The 23,312-nt window shown below is 44.7% G+C and overlaps 1 protein-coding gene across 3 annotated transcripts; it reads left to right on the top strand.

Moving 5' to 3' along the window:
• Window positions 1-4,296: 4,296 nt before the first annotated feature.
• Window positions 4,297-22,881, top strand: CLN5 (CLN5 lysosomal BMP synthase). 3 transcript variants are annotated; one of them, XM_048852608.2, is made up of 5 exons: window positions 5,739-6,129; window positions 8,245-8,287; window positions 10,518-10,683; window positions 11,856-12,081; window positions 20,687-22,881. In XM_048852608.2, exons 3-5 carry the CDS (start codon window positions 10,600-10,602, stop codon window positions 21,196-21,198), a joined length of 822 nt encoding a protein of 273 aa, XP_048708565.1. In that variant the 5' UTR covers window positions 5,739-6,129; window positions 8,245-8,287; window positions 10,518-10,599; the 3' UTR covers window positions 21,199-22,881. The 3 variants fall into 3 exon arrangements, with proteins under 3 accessions (XP_048708555.2, XP_048708565.1, XP_048708544.1); XM_048852598.2 differs by lacking the exons at window positions 5,739-6,129; window positions 8,245-8,287 and adding an exon at window positions 4,297-4,857; XM_048852587.2 differs by lacking the exon at window positions 8,245-8,287 and having other exon boundaries at window positions 5,741-6,129.
• Window positions 22,882-23,312: the final 431 nt, after the last annotated feature.

Genomic DNA, 23,312 nt, shown 5'->3' on the forward strand with positions numbered 1-23,312 from the left:
AGGGGCTTCCACTTTTCCTGCACACACAATCCATGTTCATATTATGGCCCTGATCCTGCAGAGATTTGTGCTCACACTGATTTCAAAGGGACTAAACTGTGCTTAAAATTAAGCATGTATAGGAAACTTTACAGGATTATGGTATATGTGCAAAACTTGGTCTTTCAAGTTAAAAATCAGGTACCTGACTGCCTGATCTACCACAAAACAAATGGGTTTTGCATGTGAAAGTGTACTGAATAAATGGTAAACACATATGTAAGCATCTATTTGTCCTCTGTCTATTTTGCTGGGTATGCAACCACTGCAATAGTTTTTCTACAACAACCACCTCACATATGCTTTGGAACCATTCTTCTAGTTTTGGACTATTTATTTCCAATGAGAGCCTGTCATGAGCTTTCTTATTTCTTCTATCTGGCTACTTGAAGTCTCAGTCCTTCATTAAATCATTCATTTGGGAATAGTAATAACAAGCACCAAATGCAAACAGACACATCTTATTTCCTCTCCTATATTACTTCAGTATTATAAGTGAAAATGAGTTGTAATCTGCATGGTTCATGGAGCCTTAGATCTGCTTTTATATAGCTGTAGAAGCTGTTGTGTATTTTCCAAAATGAATCCAACTGAGCTTTGAATCCCATGAAACAATCTCTATATATCAGATTCATCAGCTGTGATCCAGCTACACTTATAACTTTCTGATTGGATGGTATAGTCTGTTTATATGCTGACAGATGCGTGCTTGAACATAAGTACCATGCAGAGATGTTTTTGCAAAGGCAGTTTTAATAACATAGCAGCTATTGCTTCCTTATCAAGAGTCTCTTCTCTGCAACTATTAATGCATTTTTTCCCCTTCAGCTTTATAGAAACCTCACTAAGGATTCTCTTGCTGCAGAAGTTCTCTCTTGCCTCTTTCTTTCTTTTTATTCCTTATAGCCTCTGGCCCTCTGTCATCCAGAAATGGGAAAGGTGCTGGTTTGTATTGATAAGTCACAGAGCACCAATTCAAATTTCTTCAACAAAATTTTTAAATTTTATTAAGACACTTCCAGAGACTGAGATCAAAAGAGCAATCTAACTAGCTCCCAGAAGCTGATCTCTATAGCTGCTCTCAGCTCTTCTGCATTGTTTGTCTGTTGATAGAGGACCTGATTCCACTCCATTTAAGTCAAGAGGAGTTGCACGGGGCCCTTAGTTAGTCAGACTAATTAACTAGACTCAGCTGCAGACTCAGAAATAGCCATGGGCATTTATTCCAGAATTCATTAACGTTGTAGTTCCTGGATTAAAATATTGTGTAAAGTACATACATGAAAAGGCAGAGCATGTAACCATGTCAGTGTTGTCTTGGACCTGACTTCAATGCATTCTGTGCAACAGTCTGGGTAAGACTTTCAGTAGTCTTGCCATCTTACAGGTGTTTTTTAAGAACACCCTCAACAGCCCTGTCTTTACTTAATTTTAATGTTACACTTGTTTATTATTTGGATTTGTAGACAATCCATGCTCACTTACTGTAGGGCAGTATGGCCTAGTAGATAAAGCAATGGACTGAGACTCAATCAGGAGACTAGTTTTTTTTTTCCTAGCTCTGCCAGTGACCCATTGTATGAGCTTGAGCATGTCACTGCACTTCTGTGCCTCAGTTTCGCTGTCTGCAAAATGGGGATGATGATGCCTACACCTTCCTTTGTAAAGCACTTTGAGAGCTACAGATGAAAAGTGCGATACAAAAGCTCAGAATTAGTACATGCAATAAAAATACATGCCTTTCTGGACAAAGCAGGTAACATTCAATATTACAATACTAAATGCAAGGCAGGAAACAAATCTGAATAAAAGAACAGTTTAGTTATAGAATCTATCTACAAAAACAGGAGCTCCACAATAAAACGCATACAGATACAACGAAAGATTAAAACACTAACAGTAAAATTGGGTATCAACTTAATATATCAGTATAAAACTATAAATAAAATCAATGTGCCATGCTGACGGTCTTCTGAAATTTGAACATTTTACAGAGGCACAGGATTGATCTGGGGACCAGTAATAGGATACAGACCATTTCACCTCTAATTTGCTGATTTAAGTTTAGCCCAAATTAGTAGCCTCTCTAAACTGTCACCATCTGATGGCTCTTTTGTGGTCTATGTGAAGATTTGGTGGTGTCCCTGTAGGTCCTCATGGACAAGGGTCCATTTTACATCACCACTGCAAGCAAAATCAATTGGCAGTTTTACTAAAGAAGCCAAAGATTTAAATGGGCCTGGCTATTGAACTCAGGCTCATGAGGCCTGCAGTTCACCCAGCCATTTCTGCAGACTCTAGTGTGGGCAAAGCTATGGTCACTGTGAGGAGGCCTCTGGAAGACCAGCTCTCATTGTAATGTTTAGCCTGAACCTCTCTTCTAAGAATTAACCTTGCTCCCCCTCTACCTGTGAAGAGAGGAGAAAATATACTACTGTCACCTCTGCATCAGGCAGATCTTGCTACTAGGGGGAAACCTTGCCACTGAGTTCTGTTCCAAAGACTGGCCATTGGTAAAAAGAAAAGGAGTACTTGTGGCACCTTAGCGACTAACCAATTTGTTTGAGCATAAGCTTTCGTGAGCTACAGCTCACTTCATCTTATGAATCCGATGAAGTGAGCTGTAGCTCACAAAAGCTAATGCTCAAATAAATTGGTTAGTCTCTAAGGTGCCACAAGTACTCCTTTTCTTTTTGCGAATACAGACTAACACGGTTGCTACTCTGAAACCTGGCCATTGGTATATGCACTGGGTTCCCCTTCATGCAAGGCATTTTCCCTGCAGGGAGAGGGGATGAGGCTGTGTGGTTTATTTCAGCAAAAACCTGCTGCAATCTGAGTAGGTTTACCAAGACATCCCTGCCACCACAGGAAAGTCCTATTGCTGCGCTGGTTCAGACTGTTTGGCCTCTCAGTGGAATTCCCTAAGCGTGAGAAGATGGATGTGCTGGGCAGACACATTCTCTAACAGCACAGAAGTGGCATTTTCAATGATAGATCTGGTATATTAAAGAGCCGTGCTTAAACCAGACTAGAGAATACACCATTATCCAGCAGACCGACACAACCAGAAACCTAATCTGAACAAGTGATATTTTTTCCAGGTTATTCAGACAAGTTACCATTAGAGGGAGAAAATTATTCGGTTGATTATTTATTTCAATTGTTTCTAATGCTGCTTTGGGGACTGTCTCAACGGTGACTGTGCAGTTAGAAAATGTCTTAATTATCCTTATCATAAACATGATTTTGTACCTGGTGTAGACCAGGCCAAGTCACGTTTAAAAACATGTTACCTTGTTGTGGTTAACCTTAGGTGTTTTCGCAAAAAGAAATTGCCACAAGTACTCCTTTTTTTTTTGCGAATACAGACTAACACGGCTGTTACTCTGAAACCTTAGGGGTTTTAAATATAATTGCTCTTCCTTATCTACACTAGGTGGAGAGTCGATTTCACACCCAGTTAGTTAAGGTGCACTCTAACGGTGAAGCATTTTCCCATTAAGTGGATGGAATAGGCAAAGACATTCAATTTTTTCTTTCAGTCCCAGCAGTGCACCTGGTATAGGCACTTTTCCCAATTACATCCTACAGAGTCTCTCCATCAGCCCTGATCTTGGCACTTGCAAATGATAAATCAAAGATTCCTGTATCTTCCAAGTGGTTCAATAGTAAATGAAGTGTCTAGCCCATCCCACCCCATCTCATTTAGGGGGGAAGTAGGGGTGAATCCAAAATAGCAGGTAGTGCAGAATAGCAGGGACCAGGGTTGGCTGGTACCAGATTTTCCCTCCATTAAATAGCTAAAAATGCAAGCAGTCCCAGCAGGGATTCACATTGAAGGGTGCATATCAGTGTTAAGGAAAAGTTAGCACATGTGACTCCATTTTGGTTTGGGGCCCACCATTGTTTAAATGCCAGCACATCATACACCAGGAGGAGTAATCCTTAGATATTGAATCCCTGTGAAAATCCTCCTCCTTGTCTCCAGCCTGCCTTGACTCCCAGTATCTGGTTTTTGTCAGTCTCTAACTCCCTGTCTCTTGGCCTTGATGTGAGGCCTCCCATCCTGATAATAAAAGTTACTGATGCATAGCTTTAGGACCATGCTGTGTAATTAACATACTGGTATAGCACGAGGAATGCACCAAGCAGGGATAGGTGGTAGATAAGACAAGGGTTTGTTTATTGGCTAAGGTTTCCGATGCATGAGGGCAACATGCTTTGCTAAAAGGTATATAACCTTTGTATAATTTGCATTCAGGGTCCCCTCTTGGCTAGCAGGGGGGCACCACGCTCGAGCGTAATAAACTTAGTGTCTTTTGGGAACTCTGCAGTTGTGGACTTTGTTTCTGTGCCTCAGCCTAGATTCGAACTGTGCGTGACCTATCAGGTATAATTCGCAGCACTTGTGTGCGTGTCCTACCAGGTGTAATTCATAGCACTTGTGTGCGTGTCCTACCAGGTGTAATTCGTAACATCAGCAAAGCAGCAGCAGCGGCACAGAGCCAAGGTGAGGCTGCAAAGCGACAGTGAGGATGGTTTCCTGGTTGGAAGAGGCCAGGAGCCCAAACACACCTGCAGGCTTGCTCCGCCCCAGTATTTCCAGCTCCAGCTGCTTGTCTCGGGCTCCTAACTCACCCAGGGCCGCTCACAGGAGGCAGGCTCTGAATGGACGTGCGCGCAAGACCCAGCAGGCTTGGAAGAGCCACCCGCGGAGATGAGGCGATGCTGCACCTGGCGCCGATCACATGCAAACAGCTTGCTGACCCTGGTCGGTGCCGCCCCCGGCCTACCGCCCCAGTCCAAGCCAGGCAGGCAAGTGTGAGTTAAGTGCTGGTCGGTGGTGGGGCGCTGTATGAACCAGCATTGGTGGTGCGGGAAAAAAAATAAAAATAAAAATAAAAAGCCAAAACCAAAAGACATGAGCCCCTCCAACTGACCCTGCAAGGGCCCCACAACTGTCCCTGCCAGACTCTCATGTGCCTCCTCCCAACTGCCCCAGCTACGGACCCCACCATGCGCCTCCACCCCAACTGCCCCTGCCAGGGCCCCAAGCGCCTCCACTCCACTGCCCCAGGCAGGGCCCCATGCACCCCCAACTGACCCCAGATCTCCACATGCATCTACTAGGGTTGCCAACTTTCTAAGGGCACAAAACTGAACACCCTAGTCCCGCCCCTTCCATAAGGCCACGCCCTATGCCCCGCCTTCTCCGAGACCCTGTCCCTCCCCCCTCGCTCACTACATTCCCCCTCCCTCCCTGGCTTGCTCTCCCCCATCCTCACTCACTTTCACTGGGCTGGGGCAGGGGGTTAAGATGGGGGAGGGCTCTCACTGAGGGTGCAGGCTCCAGGGTGGGGCCACAAAGGAGGGGTTCGGGGTGTTGGGGGGGCTCTGGGCTGGGGAGGGTGAAGGCTCCATCTTGAGGTGCAGGTTCTGGGGTGGAGCCAGGGATGAGGGGTTTGGGGCGCCGGAGGGGGCTCCAGGCTGGGAGGTGGGGAAGAAAGAGGGACCCAGGCAGAGCTGAGCTGAGCTTTTAGTAAAATAAATAAATAAATAAGAAAAGCGGCGCCCGGCCGGCGCGGGCTGCAGCTACAGTACAACCAGCCCCCCGCCGGCTGGTGCGCCACCCCCCCAGACTGGATGCCCAAAGGCGGACCAAGAAGTTGGCCGTGGGCACGGTGCCACCCCCGCAGGCTGGCAGCTGCGACCGGCGCTCAGTCTGCTCCCTCCCCACCCCCTTGCTTGGTGAGCCAGCCCCGGGGCGGAGGCGAGCAGAGGGCGGCGGGGGAAGGAGGAGGAAGCCGAAAGCGAAAGGAAAACGGAGGCCGCATAATTCCCCCGCCCTTGCCAGGGCTGAGTCACGGAGCCCATGTGACGGGCGGACTCGAGTCCGCTGCCTCGTCCCCACCCGGGGCAGCTTCAGGCGTCCGGACCAGCGGCCGGGGCCTGCGGGAAGGGGCCGCGCCGAGAGATGAGGGCTGATGGCCTCCGGGAGCTGCTGCTGCTGCTGCTCGTGGCTGGGATGCCTGCCCGCTTTGCAGGATCCCAGCCCCAGCAGCAGCGCAAGTGGCCTGTGCCTTACAGGTGAGTTGGTAGGCTGCTCAAGAAGCAAGGCTGACTCACTGTGTGTGTATACACACACACACACACACAGAGTCAGGCAGCCGAAATCACGCCCACTTTGGGGTTTGTTTTAGACGCTTAATTCAGAGCCTCTTTGCCTCTCCTCTTTGGGTGAGTGTGTGTAAACCAGACATCATTGTAAAGCTTCCTTGTTCAGGGACTCACAGGGTTAAAAAGGCCTACGTTGAGTGTCCGCCTGCAGCGCTACAGGCACGCTTCCCATTTAGTTGGAAATGACCCCTGGATTTGATTGCAGAAGTGGCTAATCAGAGGTATACACCCAGGAAGAGTCTCTGTTCGTCCAGGTAGCTCTTTTTGAAATCAAAGGGCTGATTTGTATCAGTAGGGACTATCCAAGTGAGTAACAGTTTGCAAATTGCAGTTTTGGTCAAAGCCTTAAAAAACTAAGAATGGCAATACTGGGTCAGACCAATGGTCCATGTAGCCCAGTATCCTGTGCTCTGACAGTGGCGTCAGCTGCTTCAGAGGAAATGTATCATTGGTCTGATCCAGTGTGGCCATTCTTATGTACAGCACATTATAAATCAAGCCATCTCTGAACTGTTTAAGCATAGAAACTGCAACTACTTACTTCCCTTCTTCTGCCTGCAAAAGATAGAGTCTTAAACCAATACAAAAAACCAGGGACAGTCTCTGAAAACAGGTTTCATAACTCCAGGAAGTCATTGTGCTTCACTGTTTTGTGAAAAGTTGTGTAACTAATTAAGATGGCTTTTTTGGTTTTTGCTTTTCAAAATTCCAGTCCAGATTGAGGAAGTGTGTAATGGGTCAAGAGCAAGCCTGAAAATTGCAGAGTGCTGAAAAATGTTGAGGTCACCATTGATTTCTTTTCTGCAATGATTTTCTTTCTTCTAAGGGTGTTTTTTAAGTGCCCTAAAAATTGGAACTTCTGTGTCAGGACTCGAACCATTTTAGTCATTTTTTTTCTAGTTCTAGTACATTAGTAAATCTAGTTTGCCAAAGGACTGTTTAAGTGAGACCTCTGCTTTTTTCTGATACCTGTTTTAGTTTGGTAGACTCCATCCTCCCATTTCATTATTGTACATAATAAGGTGTTAATAGTGATATAGTTAAAGCACCTGGCATGCTTTCCATTTAAAACTCAGATTTCCAGAGAGACTATAAATCTGTACTAACGATTCCCTACTGGCAGCAATTGACTCCTTTAAAAAAAAAATTAAAGTTTGGGACTTACTTCTTTTTTAAGTCATTCAGAGTAATTCCTTGTTTGTCAGTAGCATCATATCAAATTCTCAATTTATGAGTAAGAGGATAAGTCCTGTAGACTTGACCTGGAATCTGAAAATCAACCTGTGTTCTTTCTAGCTGGTGGATCTTGGCCACAAACAGTAATAAGTGCCCCAATTTTCAGTGATACTTATCATTTAATTCTCATTGTAGTAAGTAGGAGCTGCAGCTGCCTGAGGCCTCAGAAAATCAGGTCAAAATATTTTGTAATTGGAACTTAGTTAAAAATTGTTATTGATGCATGAACCAATATAGATTCCTGCTCATTGTTCTATGGCTGTATGGAATCTTCAGTGCTAACAGAAGTTAATTGTGCCATAGGATTTTTTCTTTAATTTAAATTAAAATTAAATATTCAGTGTTATAAAGTGAGAAGATAAGATTCTGAATACACACAGGGAGCTGATCTGTTGAAGGTGATATTTTTGCATAGCCACTTTTTGTTTTTCCTAGGTAGGCCTTTGAGCATCTGCAGCCCTTTTTGGTGAACCAAGTATGTTAAATATTTTCACACACATGCTCTCTCTCTCTCTCTCTCTAATGCGTGTGAGCTAATTAACTTTATTAAAGGTAGATACATAAGATTCCAGTCCTGCAAACACATGTGCTTAACTTTAATGCCAGGAGTTGTCTCACTGATTTAATTGTATTGAGCTATATGCCATCCACAGAACAAATTTTAATCTGATTGATTATTTTTTTATTTTCAATTAACAAATACAAAAGCCTCAAAGAAACTCTGCAATCAAAATTACAGTGGCAGAATATTTAAAACTCAATTCTGTATTTCTTTCCTCTCCTCTATAGCTGGAACTTCCTACCAGACATAGAATATCATCTGTGTTCAGTAGTAAGTTTCAATCCTGCTTCATAGCCTGTACATTTAACAAACAAATGGAATTGTGTATGTGATTGTAGGAGGATTTTGGGAGAAGGGATAGTAATACATGTAGAATTTTTGTCTGACTTACGTGGGGAAGGACTTGTGGGAGGGGGTAGAGAGGGGTGTAAATTATTACATCTAGTGAGTGTATGAGGGATAGGGGGGCAGTCAGGGGCAGCAGGTTTGTAGAAATTTTGGTGATGCCCAGAAACAACCCCCCCCCTTCCCCCCGCAAACTCCACACACACACCAGCCTAAGGCTCTGGGAGGGAGTTTGGGTGGGGGAGGGGGTCTGGGGTTCAGGTGATTGGGGTACACGAGGGGGTGGGGATGCAGGCTCTGAGAGGGAGTTTGGGGTGCAGAACGGGTGAGAGGTCAGGCTCTGGGAGGGAGTTTGGGTGGGGGAGGGGATCTGGAGTGCAGGCTCTGGGAACGAGTTTGGGTGCTGGGTGCAGGCTCTGGGCAGGGGTGCGGGAGCAGGTGGGTGTGCAGGCTCTGGGAGGGAGTTTGGGGACAAAAGTAGGTGCAGGGGAGGGGTGGGAGTGCAAAAGGGAGTTGGGGGAAGGGGGTGCGGGGTGCAGGATGGGGGTGAGGGGTGCAGGCTCTGGGAGGGAGTTTGGGGGCGAGAGGAGGTGCGGGGGTGGGGATGCAGGAGGAAATTTGGGGTCCGAAGGGTGTGTTTGCAGAGGGGGTGTGAGTGCAGGTTCTGGAAGTGGATGGGGGGGTTCGATGCTTACCTGGGGCACCCCCTCCGACAGCGGCTCCTAGGCGGGGCAGGCCGGGGGGTCTCCTCATGCTGCTGTCTCCAGGCACCGCCCCTGCAGCTTCCCATTGGCCACAGGGGTGTTTGGGGCGGGGGCAGCGCGCAGCAGCACAACCCCCTCACACGGGCCGCAAGGACCTGCCAGCAGCCACGTGGAACTAGCGTGCAGATAGCCGCTGAGCCCCGCTGCCTTGCTGGGTGGCGGCGGGAGCCCGAGGGCTATTTTATAATCGCCTGGGGGTGGCAGGTGGGGCCGGGGGAAACGCGGGGGGAGTGTGTGTGTGTGTGTGTGGTGGGGAGGTGGGAAACTTTGCTGGAGCTGGGCCCCTGGGACAGGAATATTCCTGGTGCATTGGCCCATAGAACTCGCTGCCCATGGGGGCAGTGTATTCCCAGTATCAAAGACTGATTACTGAATGCTAGAAAGGAAACAAAACACATAGTAACTGAGGGATTGTTCCTCCATCCACTGAAGTCCGTGGTGGGGTTGCCATTGACTTCAGTGGGTGCAGAATTAGGCGCTATGACTTCAAACTTGTTGAAACAAAACCAACCCTTATAAAGCATATAGGAGCCTGATCATCTCATATCTTTATTGGAGAACTTTTGCAGTGGAGAAATCATGGTTTTATGTTCTATATTGATAGTACTATACAAGTAGAGTCTGTTTTTCAGTTATCGTGAAAACAAGGTATGATTACCTAGAATGAGGTTTAATGGGAGAGCTGAAAATCTCTGGAGGATATGAGTGGATTTCATATTCTTAGGCCTTCTTTATATGGGGGAAATTAACTGGTATCAGTATTCCAGAATAGCTGTTCCCAAATAACTCTCTTTTGTCGACACTGTTTCAGAATAAAACTGATCTCATTTCTGAATAATTACTCCACATTGTGAGGAGAATAATTATTTTGGAGTAAAGTCAATTTTTATTCCAGAATAGTGTCTACAGGGTGCTATTCTGGAATACCTATTCCAGAATAGCTATTTCCTGTGTAGAAAAGCCCTTAGGACCAAATTTTGAGACACATCTTAAACCAACCTCTAATCTTGTGACCACAGTGTAGTGTGTGCAAGTTACTTGCAAGTGCAAGTACATTACAGTGCAATTAACATTGTTTCCCACATTAGACATCTAAATGTTATTATTTGCACATATTGAAGACGCTATTTTAAGCCTCAGTCCTACAAACATGCACCTGAGTAATCCTATGAACTCATTTGTGTACGTGTTTTCAGGATTGAGGTATTATGACTTTCAAAGGTGCTGCACACCCATAGCTCCCATTGACTTTAAGGGGAGCCCCAGGTACTCAGAACTTCTAAAAATCAGACCATTAGAGGCTGTTTTGGAAAGTGGCTCTTAAAATAAGTGTCTTTGTGGCTTCCTACCTTTCCTCTGAGAGTTTTCCATGCTTTTGTTTTTAAACGTAGGCGTTTTGATTACCGTCCAAAAACAGATTCCTATTGTCAAGCTCGTTACACTTTCTGTCCTACTGGCTGTCCCATTCCAGTAATGAAGGATGAGGATGTCATTGAAGTCTATCGATTACAGGCTCCAGTGTGGGAATTCAAATATGGGGATCTGCTTGGACATTTGGTAAGGTGATGTTTTCATTTAACAAAAATTTTTAGTTGCAAATCAGTTAAATTCAGCAGCAAATGTCAACAATAGGACTTCATTCATTGTACTATTTCAGCACAGTTGTGTGGAGTATTGAAGGCTATGGGCTAGAAAACCACTAACCTTGAAATGAATTATGGGAGTAATTCAAGACAGATTAGGAAAAGAACATGATGTGGTACTTTTGCCCTTACATACCAAGCATTGGAAATGTATTGTGTGTGCATTAACTTGTATTTATTTGCATTTTTACATTGACTTTAACATCACTTACAAAGAACACCTTTGAGTTGATCCTTTATGACAAAATGTCTGGCTAGTGTGTAGGAAAGATCTTGTTAATCTTATACATCTACAGCTTTGTTTTGTTTTTTTTAAATGAAGAAGTAAGATCTCACAGTAAACAAAGTCTGATTTGAATTAAATTTTGTATGAACATGGATATTGTCTGATCTGGAAAACCAGACTGCAGTCTTCCCTGTGGATCACTCACTGACAGTGTTGCCAACTCTTTTGACTTTTATAACAACTCTTACAATATATGGTGTTTCTCTTAAAGCCACAGCTCCTGGAATCATGTGAATGCAACAGAATCTCAGCTGCTTTTTTTAAAAGTAAGTTTCTAGCCCTCATGGTTGCAGAGGGACGCTTAAATAGGCGGACTCTAGAGAGTAAAAAATGAGAAGGCAAATAAGCTGAATCCAACGCTTATTGTTAACAGCATGAATTTTAAGGTAATTCCATGATTTTGGGGGCCTGACTCATGATTTTTGAATGCTTGTAGTTGGCAACACTGAGGTTTTCAAATGCTTTACATTACTTTGTACAGGATTGGGTCCACAAAAGGAGCTTCGTTTGTTGATCCTTGGCCCACAATTTGGGGGGGGGGGGGATATGCAAAGGTAAGAGGGAGTTTGATGCCTAACTACGATTGAATATCTAACTCATAATTACCACTACTACAGGCTGCAAATGGAAGTAGGTGCAGGATACAGACAAGTATGATGTGAATCAATGTTTGTGTAATTTAGTGTGGTACATCCCATTACAGTACCCTGTTTTCTAAACTACTGTACAGTAGGTAAGTAATGCAAAGTGAAGTTGGCACTACAAGACCATTTTTCTTTGTGTTCATGATCTTTCCTCAGAATATTATGCATGATGCTGTTGGCTTCAAGAGCTCTCTAACTGGCAAAAACTACACAATGGAATGGTATGAACTCTTTCAGCTTGGAAACTGCACATTTCCGCATCTCCGGCCTGACAGGGATGCACCATTCTGGTGTAATCAGGGAGCTGCTTGCTTTTATGAAGGAATAGATGATGTACACTGGAAGGAAAATGGGACCTTGGTTCTGGTGACTACTATATCAGGTAGATTTTGGAATCCTGTGGTGACACTAATATCATAATATCATGTCAGACAATATCTTTCCACTCACTTTTTGTGAGTCATTTGCAATGTAGAGTGACTGAAGTTGTTAATTTGAAATTGAAATATTAGTTTTCTAATTTTCTGAATATAGGAAGTGATATGGTAATACTGTCCTTCGAACAACCCATGCTAAAAAGATGCTGTTAAGTGAGAATTGCTTGCTATGTCACATGAGCACCTCTGTAAGAATAATGCAGTCTTTTGAGTGTAAAAATAGCAAAACAGCGGAACCATTCTGGCCTCTTTTCATACACTTGTGTTGGAACACAACCTCCTGCTGTCAAGTGGCAGATGAATTTTAAAATGGAAAAATTGAGAGAATTGTGTTGTGTTCTATTTATCGGTTTGAGAGCACAACAGGAAATGCTCTCAAGAACAGCTACAGTCACTCGTCTCTTTTTTCCAACTGCTGTATCATAAAGCTGCAAATAGGCCTATTACTGCTACTGGGATTATCTATCACATATTGCAGGACAAGTGGTGTATTTATTATACTTAGTCTTTTTGTATAGCTTATCAAAATAGCTTCTTGGTTCATGGGCTCATCATGGCCCCTTAATGTGAAACTGAAATGCTAGAATAAAATAATACTCTCCTTAACAGATACTGAACAAATTGCATGAAAAGCTCATACAAGAATCTGCTGCCTTTTAAATAAAATGTATAGAAGTGTTCCGTATGTTCACCTAGCCTGCTAAGCCTCTGGCACACTCTACAGCAGAGGTGGGCAAACTAAGGCCCGTGGGCCACATCCGGCCACAGGACCAATCTGCCCGGCCCCTGAGCTCCTGGCCCGGGAGGCTCGCCCCCGGCCCACCTTCCGCTGTCCCCCCTCCCCTGCAGCCTCAGCTCGCTGCGCTGCCAGCACAATGTTCTGGGCAGCAGGGCTGCAGAGCCCGTCCAGACCCCTCTGCTCTGTGCTGCGCGGTGCGTGGCTGGCTCCAGCTGAGCGGCGTGGCTGCCTGTCCTGGTGCAGCCGCACCGCCAGCCAGTGGTGCTCCAGGCAGCGCGGTAAGGGGGCGTCGGGGGGTTTGAATAGAGGGCAGGGGAGGGCAGGGGCCGGGGGTGTGGATAGGGGTCGGGGATGTCAGAGGGCAGGGAAAGGGGGTAGAATGGGGGCAGAGGTTCCAGGGGCAGTCAGGGAGAAGGGGTGGTTGGATGGGGCAGGGGTCCTGGGGGGGCAGTCAGGAAGGAGAGGGGGGGTTGGATGGGGTGGCAGGGGGGCAGTTGGGGTGGGGGTTTGGGGGCGGTCAGGGGACAGAGAGCAGGGTGGGTGGATGGGGCAGGGGTTGTCAGGGAATGCGGGGGTTGGATGGGGCAGGATTCTCGGGGGGCCATCAGGGGGCGAGAAGCGGGGGGCGTCGGATAGGGGGCGGGAGCCAGGCCATGCCTGGCTGTTTGGGGAGGCACAGCCTCCCCAAACCGGCCCTCCATACAATTTCTGAAACCCGATGCGGTCCTCAGGCCAAAACGTTTGCCCGCCCCTGCTCTACAGGCTGCTTTTCTTTCTAAGCAGCAAAAATCCGATTAAAACTATGGACTTATGTGCTTCAAATGCTAACGTAATGTATTATTCTACCTAAGTTCCCTTCCATTTTCATCAGCTTGGCATCTCAACCTTTGAGTCTGCAGATTCCATTTGACTGATGCTGCTAAGAAATAAAAAGCAGCCCATATAAAGTGACAGAGCCTTAACTAACTAACTACATGGGTCTCCTCCATATTATTCATACATCCACACCGGTTCTTTCAGATTTGTTGGTAGCCTCTGGTACTGTTGATCATAATGTATTTTTGAACTTTCCTGTGGGTCCTAGCGGGAGTGGTTAGAATATTATTTGTGAGGTACTTTCCTTTTGGGGAGATGCTATGTGCAGTTTTGGCAGGTTGCTCATTTTTCCAAGGGCCTTTTGTGAAGGTAATCCTTGACTCCATTCCATTTTCCCTGTTCTCTGGCACATACGTGAATCTGCTTGGGGAGAAAGTCAGATGGTTTGGGTTGTAGTGCTGCAGCACATTGATGACACTCATACATCTTTTACCTGAATCTCTATTCCTGTGTGTCTTATATAACCATATGTACATGTGCTAATTGGGTGTACATAGGAATTGCCAGACAGCATCAGGTCCATGGTCCATCTACTCCAGTTTCCTATCTGTAACAATGGTCAGCAACAGGTGCTTCATATGCAGATGCAAAAAACCTACAGTAGGCAGATGTGGGATAATCTCTTTCTCCTCCCCCCCCACCCCTCCCAGTGGCCTCCTACTTCTTAATTAGAGATTGGCTTAAGCCCCGAAGCATGAGGTTTTATATCCTTTCCAAAAATGTTTAACATTGATTGTTATAACACTGGATATTCTTGTTGTTCTTGTAAATACCTAATCCCTCTTTTAATTCTTGTTAAATGCTCCCTCTTGGTGACATCCTGTGGCAATGAGTTCCATAGTCTAATTATTCATTGTATGAAAAAGTATTTCTTTTCATCAGTTGTGAATTTGGCTGTATACTGAGCAGTGGTTTTTCATTAATCTGTCTACGTTGATGCCGAGGTTTCTTTCCTGAGTTGACACAGTTACTTTAGAATCATATAAAGTGTACAGGCAGTTCAATTTTCCCCCCCTCCAACATGCATTACTTTGGATGTACCAACACTGAACTTCATCTGCAGATGTGCTGTCCATTTATTTAATTTGGTCCATCACAGTCATCTCTGGATGTGACTATCCTAAATAACTCTATAATATCTCCAAATTTTGCTACCTCACTACTTGCATCCTTTCCAGATTGTTAATGTATTAAACATCACTGGACCTAGCACAGAATCTTGAGGCACCCCACTGTTAACCTTGTGCCATGATGAAAATTGACCATTTCTACTTCTTGTTTCTGTATGCTAACCAGTTTTGATCCAGGACACTAATTTGTTTCTCACCGCAGGGCTACTTAGCTTCTTTAGTAGCTTCTTGTTAGGGACCTTGTTGAAGGGGAGTTGTTTCTCTTTTGCCCGGTACTTTATTGACCTATTCAAAGAATTTTAAGAGATTATTGAGACAACTTCCCTCTGCAGAAACCTTGTGGTTAGGCCTCATCATATCATGATCTTCCAGGTGTTTTATTATTTGGGTTTTAATTATTGTTTCAATCAAGTACAGCTGTTAGGTTTACTGGTGTGTAATTCCCTGGATCAGCCTTGGAGCCTTCTTATAACATAGATATCACCTTTCTGTCCAAAGTATACCGGCTGTTTTTAATGATTGTGTATTTTTGGTAGCCAGTGTGCCACTTCATACTTAAGTTTCTTCAGCACTCTTGGACGTACACTAGGCCTGGTGACTAGATGCTTTTTAAATTATCAGTTTGCTCCATCAACTTGTCTTCTGACACCTCAATGTCTGGTGGTACCTCATGTGTATTACCAGAAGAGAGCAGATCTGAGGTAACTATCTCCCTGACGTCCTTTATGGTGATGACTGAGGCAAAGGAATCATTTGTTCTCTCAGCAGTATCCTTATTATCCTCCTTAATTGCTCCCTTTCACTCCTCTGATGCAACAGACCACCAGTTCTTTTGCAGGCTTCTGATTTCTAATAGACTTACAAAATTTCATAGTTTGTTTTTATACCTTTTTAGCTGTTTGCTTTTCAAAATCCATGTTACCCCCCCTAATTTCCATTTTACATATTGCTTGCTGTAATTTATGTGTGTTTATTGGTTTCATTGGGATTATATTTCCAAATCTGGAAAGATCTATTTGGTTCAAATAACCTCTCTAACCTGGCCATTTAGCCAGACTGGTTGCCTTTTTGCTTTCCTTATGCCTTTTTGTTCAGAGGTATACATGCCTTCTGAGACTGCTATTATTTCCTTATGCCACATCTAAGGATTTAACTGCCTTTACTTTTGACTTTAGGGCATTTTTGACTAGTCTCCTTTTTATTGAAATATTCCTTTCTAAAGTTTAGTGTAATTTATGTTGTTTTTTGGTACCTGACTTCCCCATAGGATGTTGAATCTAATTGTCTTGTGATCATTACTATTTAGTGCAGGGGACCGCAAACTACGGCCCATGGGACAGATCCAGCTCGTCAGGGCTTTAAATCTGGCCTGTGGGATTGCCAGCCCCTCGCTGCACCACGGCTAAGGCAGGGTCCCGGCCTGCTCTGGCCCATGCTGCTTCCGGAAGCAGCCGACACCGCGTCCCTGTGGCCCCTAGGGGAGCAGAGGGCTCTGTGCTCTGCCCTCGCCTGCAGGCACTGCCCCCCCGCGCCGCCCCTCAGCTCTCATTGGCCAGGAATGGGGAACTGTGGCCAATGGGAGCTTCAGGGGTAGTACCTACAGGTGAGGGCAGCGTGTGGCGGAGCCGGCTGCCCCACCCCACCCCCAGGAGCTGGCCACTTCTGGGAGTATATTTTAATTGTCAAAATAACACAGAAACGCAACAACAATATAATCACACCATTTTCAATTATTTTGGTAATTTATTTCAAAATACTTGTGGGCAAATAATTGAAAATGATGTGGATATATTGTTGTTGCGTTTCTGTGTTATTTTGACAATTAAAATATGCAGAACTTTGCAGATTTTTAAATTTTTGGTGCAGAATTCCCTTGAGCATTAGGGGTCTGTGTGGCGCAATCTGGGTGCAGGCAGCTCGGTGTGGGGTTCTGGATGCAGGGGGAATGGGACTCTGCAGGGAAGTCCAGATGAAGGTGGTTAGGGCTCAGTGTGCGTGTGTGTGTGCGCGGGGGGAGGATGTGTGGGGGTCAGGGTGCAGCTGTTCAGTGGGATGGGGGTCTGGGTGTGGGGGATCCTGATGCAGGGAGTGAGGCTTGGCCGGGTAGGGATTTGAGGGTCTCAGTCAGGGGTTCCGGGTGCAGCGGGTTCCTGATGCAGAGGGGGCTTGGGGGGGGGGGGGTCACTGTACAGGGAGCTGTGCTCCCTGTCCGCCCAATCCCCGTGCATCTAGACGACCCCCCCTCCCGCTGCACAGAGACACCCCCACACACCCCCATGGTGCAGAACTTCCTGTAGCCAGGGGAAGTTTCTGGGGCTTGATCTGACCCAGCCCTGGCTGCTCTATGCAGGGAAGGGGGAACTCCATCTCAATCCTCCTCTTCCTCCCCCACCCCACCCAGCTGAGACTAGAATATTAGGGTTGGAAGAGATCTCAGGAGGTCATCTAGTCCAATCCCCTGCTCAAAGCAGGACCAACACCAACTAAATCATCCCAGCCAGGGCTTTGTCAAGCCAGGCCTTAGAGGTTTTTAAGGATGGGGATTCCACCATCTCCCTGGCCTAGGTAACATCCCTGGGCGGCCAGCGCATCCCCAGATCCCACTTCCCCCAGTGATTTACCTCTCTCTCTGGCTGCCCGAACAGAAGCATCTGAGCTGCCAAGCTGCCAGGGAGGGTGAGTGAGTACTGATGCAGCTTCTCTTTACTTCCCCTCAGAAACCATTTTCTGCAAGGAAGCAAAGGAATCTGTGGGGAGGTTTTGGACCTACTACCTTGGGACCCAATGCTGCGAAAACTAAGCAAATCAGCACTACCAAGAGTCTGCAGTTTTGGGCTCCTAATACCACAGCATTTCTTGTGCAATTGTGGTTTACTGGCATTCTCACTGTGATAGGAGAATGCTCTGGAAATCACTTTCTTCATTGCTCTGAAGATGGAGTGTGTTGACCTTCAGAAAATACGGCATGGCACTTTTACTCCCTCAGACCTTAACTTCGTAAGAAATGTGTGTGGGTTGGATTTCTTCAGTGGGTAGGTTTGAACGTGTTTTGGATAGCTTGTGCCAGTTTTGGTGATTTACATTTTGTAATAATTGAAAATCACTTTAAAGAGTCACAGAGTTGTTAGTAAGGGCATATGTTTTGAAACATTAAAAAAGTAAAAAAGATAATTTTATAATTTAAATTGCATGCCCAGTTCGTGCATAATCTTTTGTTTGTTTGTGGCCAGTGCTTTTTATTTAACAATAAAAATCCCAGTCTTGTGAAGAGAGGGAAACGCCATCCCATGATACACACTGCGGTACACCCCAAGAATGTGAAGTGTAATTAAAATTCTTCTCTGTGCGGCATACAGTGGCAGGGTGGCTGTTAATACAGGATTTATGACTTGCTTTATTATGAACCTGAATCATAGGAAGTTCCAAAAATTCAACTAACTGTGATAAAAGAATAGGATTGTTGTTGCTATTGTTGTTTGTATTGCAGTTATGGCCCAGGACCCCCTTGCGCTAGGTGCTGTACAAACACAGGAAAAAAAGACAGTTCCTGCCCCAAAGAGCTTCCAATCTAAGTACAAAACAGGTGGAGACAGACAGACAGGGGAGTACAAGGAAACAATGAGACAAAATTGGTTAGTATATTAGGCAGTGGTCTTAGCAAACCGTTGCCAAGTGTTTTGTCGGCTTTGGGGCAAAAGTGTTTTTTTTTAAAGGAGGGATTTGAAGGAGAACAATGAAGTGGCTTTTCGGATGTGTATGGGGAGCCCCTCTGAAGCAGTGAGGGGCAGCATGGGAGAAAGCACAGGTGCTTATTTGAAAATTTAACGAGTGAGTGATGGATGCTGGCATCATGGGCCAGTCGGAGGCTAGTGAATGAGAGATGGATAGGCAGAGTAGGGATAGACAGTTAAAGGCTTTACAAGTGAAGATAAGCAGCTTAGATTTGATGCAATAGCGAAAGGGGATGCAGTGGAGGGATGGAAGAGAGAGGTGATGTGGTCAAAGCAACAGGCTAGGAAAAGGGTATTCGCAAGAGCATTCTGAATGGATATGAGAAGGGCAAGACTGCAGCGGCAGCCGATTTAGCACAGTAGCGAAGACAAGCCCTTAGAGTTGTGTAAGGCATGTGGCTTTGTACCACATGACATTTTGATTAAAAACTAGAATGATCTAAAATTAACATGGCACACATTAAATTGATTAAAAACTGTATAGTTGATAGGTCTCAAAATGTAATTGTAAATAGAAAATTGTCATCGAGTGGGTGTGTTTCCAGTGGGATCCCACAAGGATCGATTCATGGCCCTACACTAATATTTTTGTCAATGACCTGGAAGAAAACATAAAATCATCACTTATAAAGTTTGTAGATGACACAGAAATAGTGGGAGTGATAAATAATGAAGACAGGTCACTGATTCAGACTGATCTGAATTGCTTAGTAAAGTGTGTGCAAGCAAAGTATTTTAATATGGATAAATGTAAATGTATACATCTAGGAACAAAGAATGTAGGCCATATGTACATGATGGGGGACTATATCCTAGGAAGCGGTGACACTGAAAAAGCTTTTGGGGTCATGGTGGATAAACAGCTGAATGTGAGCTCTCATTGTGATGCTGTGGCCAAAAGAGCTAATGCAATCCTGAAATGCATAAACAGCGGAACCTCTGGTTTATAACCCTATATTTTACCTCTGTCAATAGCCCTGTATTCTATCTCTGTATTTGACACTGGTGTGATCACTACTGGAATATTGTATCCAGCTCTGGCACCCACAATTCAAGGATGTCAACAAATTGGAGAGTTCAGAGAAGAGACATGAGAATGATTAAAGGATTAGAACACATGCCTGATAGTAATAGACTCAAAAAGGTCAATCTATTTAGCTTAACAAAGAGAAGGTTAAGGGATGACTTGAGTACAGCCTATTAATATCTACACAGGGAATAAATATTTAATAAAGGGCTCTTCAGTCTAGCAGAGAAAGGTATAACATAATCCAATGGCTGGAAGTTTAAGCTAGACAAATTCAGACTGGAAATAAGGTGTAAATTTTTAACAGTGAGAGTAATTAATGAGGCTAAGATTTTGTTACGGATATTTTTAGTAAAACTCACAGACCGGTCGGGGGCAATAAATTAAAATTCACGGAAGCCCATGATCTGTCCCTGACTGTTACTAAAAATATTCCATGATAAAATGGGCACAGGCTGGGCAGCTGCAGGGTGGCTGGGAGCTCTGGGACCCCACCACCTGTGGGGCAGAAAGCTACAGGGTCTCCCTGCCCCCCCCCCAGCAGCGGGGAACTCCGGGGTCCCCGTCACCCTCAGCAGCTGGGACCTGCAAGGTACCGCCGCAGCCTGTGGCGGCTGGGAGCTGCGGGGTACCCCCACCACCCATGGCGACTCAAAGCTTGGGGACCCGCTGCCTCAGGTGGCGGGGGTACCTCACGGCTCCCCGCCGGTGGGGGAGGTGGCAGGACCCTTCAGCTCCTAGCTCCCAGGGCTGAAGTCACAGAGGTTTTTGGAAGTCACGGATTCCGTGAATTCTGCGACCTCCATGACGAAATCATAGCCTTAATAATTAACCATTGGAACAATTTACCAAGGGTTGTGGTGGATTCTCCAGCACTGACCATTTTTAAATGGTGTTTGGATTTTTTCTAAAAGGCATGCTCATTGTGAAGTATTTTGGGGAAGTTCATAATGGTCCCTTCTAGCTTTGTAATCTATTAATTGTATGCATTTGTCAGTATTGTTTTCCATAATGCTTATGGACATATCCTATTTTTATTTTTTACAGGAACAATGTTTAACCAAATGGCAAAATGGGTACAATGTGACAACGAAACTGGCATATACTATGAGACCTGGACAGTTCGAGCAAGTCCTGACAAGCATGCGGTAGTGTGGTTTGAATCTTATGAATGCTCGAAATTTATATTAAGAACATACCAGAAGTTGGCTGATTTAGGGGCTGTATTTAATAAGATACAAACAAATTACACCAGCATTACTTTGTTTACTGGAGAACCCATTTATTTGGGGAATGAAACATCTATTTTTGGACCTCTAGGAAACAAGACGGTGGCTGCAGCCATAAGAGATTTCTACTATCTATTCAAACCTCATCAGTCTGTTGAAGAGTTCTTCTTGAATGTCTTAAAAATAGTAGATCAGGTTGTCTTGAACCACCAGTTTTACCTCTTTTACAACTTAGAATACTGGCTTTTACCTATGAAGTCCCCTTACATCAAAATAACTTATGAAGAGATCCCTTTACCTAATGAAGACTATATGAAGGTTGGTTTGTAATTATTTCATTAGTACCAAAAATGCCCTTTCTCCCAGATGTTCCTAAGGATGTTGATGTTATATTGGTACGATTACTGCAGAAATGGCAGCTCCTTATACTGTGTCTGCAGTGAGAAGGCTTTTTTGAATGTAGGTTCTATGTATATTCATTGACTCTTCACGCAAGGAAGGGCAGAACAAAGAGTCCCCTGCTTGCTAGCTGCATTACAGCCCCGGAATTCTCAAGGGGTTTGGACCTGTCATTGACCACATGACTGCCAATCATCTGCTTCTTCTTAAGGATGGGAATCTGTAGGAGCTGGTTACCAGCAGACACAGGGGCTTGCTAGCTTGACTCCATCAAAAATGTACCTTATACCCATTGGAACAGTGTATATTTCATATTTGAAAGGATGGAACTGGGACCAGTTGTCCTGGAACATGATGAAGTCAGCAGACATGGAAATGGGTTGAGAGCTGTTAGTAGATTACAGCTGTCATGCTGATGACTCCTTTGTTAGAAGGTGGTGGTGGTGATGTGCAAAGTCTGACTCTGGTTCTAGGGAGTTAGCGTCTGAACACTTTGCTGTTGGTAATCTGCTGAGGTGATGGGTATTGATGAAAGAGGAATAATCGCATCTAATTTGAGCTTGCAGTCTGTTTGTGTAGTACTAGGATTTTATGGTTGTATTTTGTCTAATTTTAGAATGAAGGATAAAGTGTGTATTAAATGTATTGATGTATGATATGATTTGACCATATTCTGCCAGCCATCTTTCTGAAAGCAGAAAGGAATGGCCTAGTGTGCCATTGGTAAAGATGCATCAGCCAGAATCTTGTGTCTGAAGCTGATTTCAAGGCAGTAATAGACCTTTAGGGTCACCACTTTGTTGTAGGTTTAAAATTAGCATTTTGAAATAAGTAAAATAATGCAATGATTGTTTTGTGCTGCATTGCAATTTGATGTTCCTGTTCAAATGTTCTGTGTAAATCATTCCGGTTTTGTGTGTGAATGAGGAATGTGTGTTTTAGAAGATAAGTATAAAGGCCATCACCGGACCAGATGTTCTAGGGAAGAACCAAGAACAGAGATAAAGGCGCCAGGAGATTGCAACATGTCCCTATTGAGATGTCAGAGGAGAGCAGATTGACGACTCTAAAGATGAAGCAGGCACCTATCAATCAGGACAAGATAGCTGTGATCAAAATCAGCATGGGGTAACTTCCTGAGAGACTGATGAAGGAACAAGATAAAGGATGAGAAGAACAATTTAAGAAAACAAGCACTCGTCAAATGGCGATTGATTACAGCATGACAGTGCAAAATTCATTGGTCCCAATGAAGAAAGATCACTATATAAACAGGGTGCTTTGTCATGAAACTTTGGGTTCGTCCTGCCAAGACTTCCCCGGAGGATCGTGTTGCGACCAAGAGAACCCGGCTCCTCCGTACCTGTGATCAGCCCAGCTGGCCACTAGGTTGCTCCGGACTCTGAACTGGTAACTATAACATCGACTTGTGCGTGTGATTGAATGCATATGCTAATTGTTGTATTGCCAATAAGTGCGGCATATTGCATTTTCCCCTGAAAAAGATCCTGTGTGTTTCTTATAAGCATGACATTTGGAACTAGTGACTGGTTACAGAAGCAACATCAAAACTTGTAAATTTGTTAATAAAGATTAAAATATTTGGTCTAATAACAGTGGGTAGCATTATTCCTTTCATGTAAATGAACACTCTACTCTGGAATATGCTAACATAGCAGTGGGGGTAGAGCTGCCAGGGTACGATTATAAGGGCCTATGTTAGACCTGTATTATACAGCCCCTTCTCCCTCTGACAGCTCCCCCCTCTGTCTGCTACAATTACTACATTTTCCCCTAACATTCAGTATAGTTTACATTGTAGAAGACCTAGCAAATTTAAGGCATCAATCAGTGAAATGCATTACCGAACTTGCCAAATAAAAACTAGAGACTAATAGCTAGAACTTTTGGCCAAAGGAGGAGGTTGCAAGCCTCAGGTAGTTGATGTTTGGTACATGGAAGCCCTGCATCTTTTCTTCTTCTTTTTGGGCATGTTGATTCCAAAGTAGCTGCTTCACTCAGTATCTGCCACTGCCTCCAACAAT

The sequence above is a fragment of the Caretta caretta genome, chromosome 1 (genome assembly GCF_965140235.1).
Source record: "Caretta caretta isolate rCarCar2 chromosome 1, rCarCar1.hap1, whole genome shotgun sequence".
Taxonomy (NCBI): domain Eukaryota; kingdom Metazoa; phylum Chordata; order Testudines; family Cheloniidae; genus Caretta; species Caretta caretta.

What these genes read in the sequence shown, in the direction of transcription:
- CLN5 (XM_048852587.2), top strand. Translation starts at nt 6,017, where the DNA reads ATGAGGGCTGATGGCCTCCGGGAGCTGCTGCTGCTGCTGCTCGTGGCT. An exon ending in AAGTGGCCTGTGCCTTACAG is followed by an intron (nt 6,130 to 10,517) that starts GTGAGTTGGTAG and finishes TTTTAAACGTAG; the next exon opens with GCGTTTTGATTACCGTCCAA. An exon ending in TCTGGTGACTACTATATCAG is followed by an intron (nt 12,082 to 20,686) that starts GTAGATTTTGGA and finishes TATTTTTTACAG; the next exon opens with GAACAATGTTTAACCAAATG.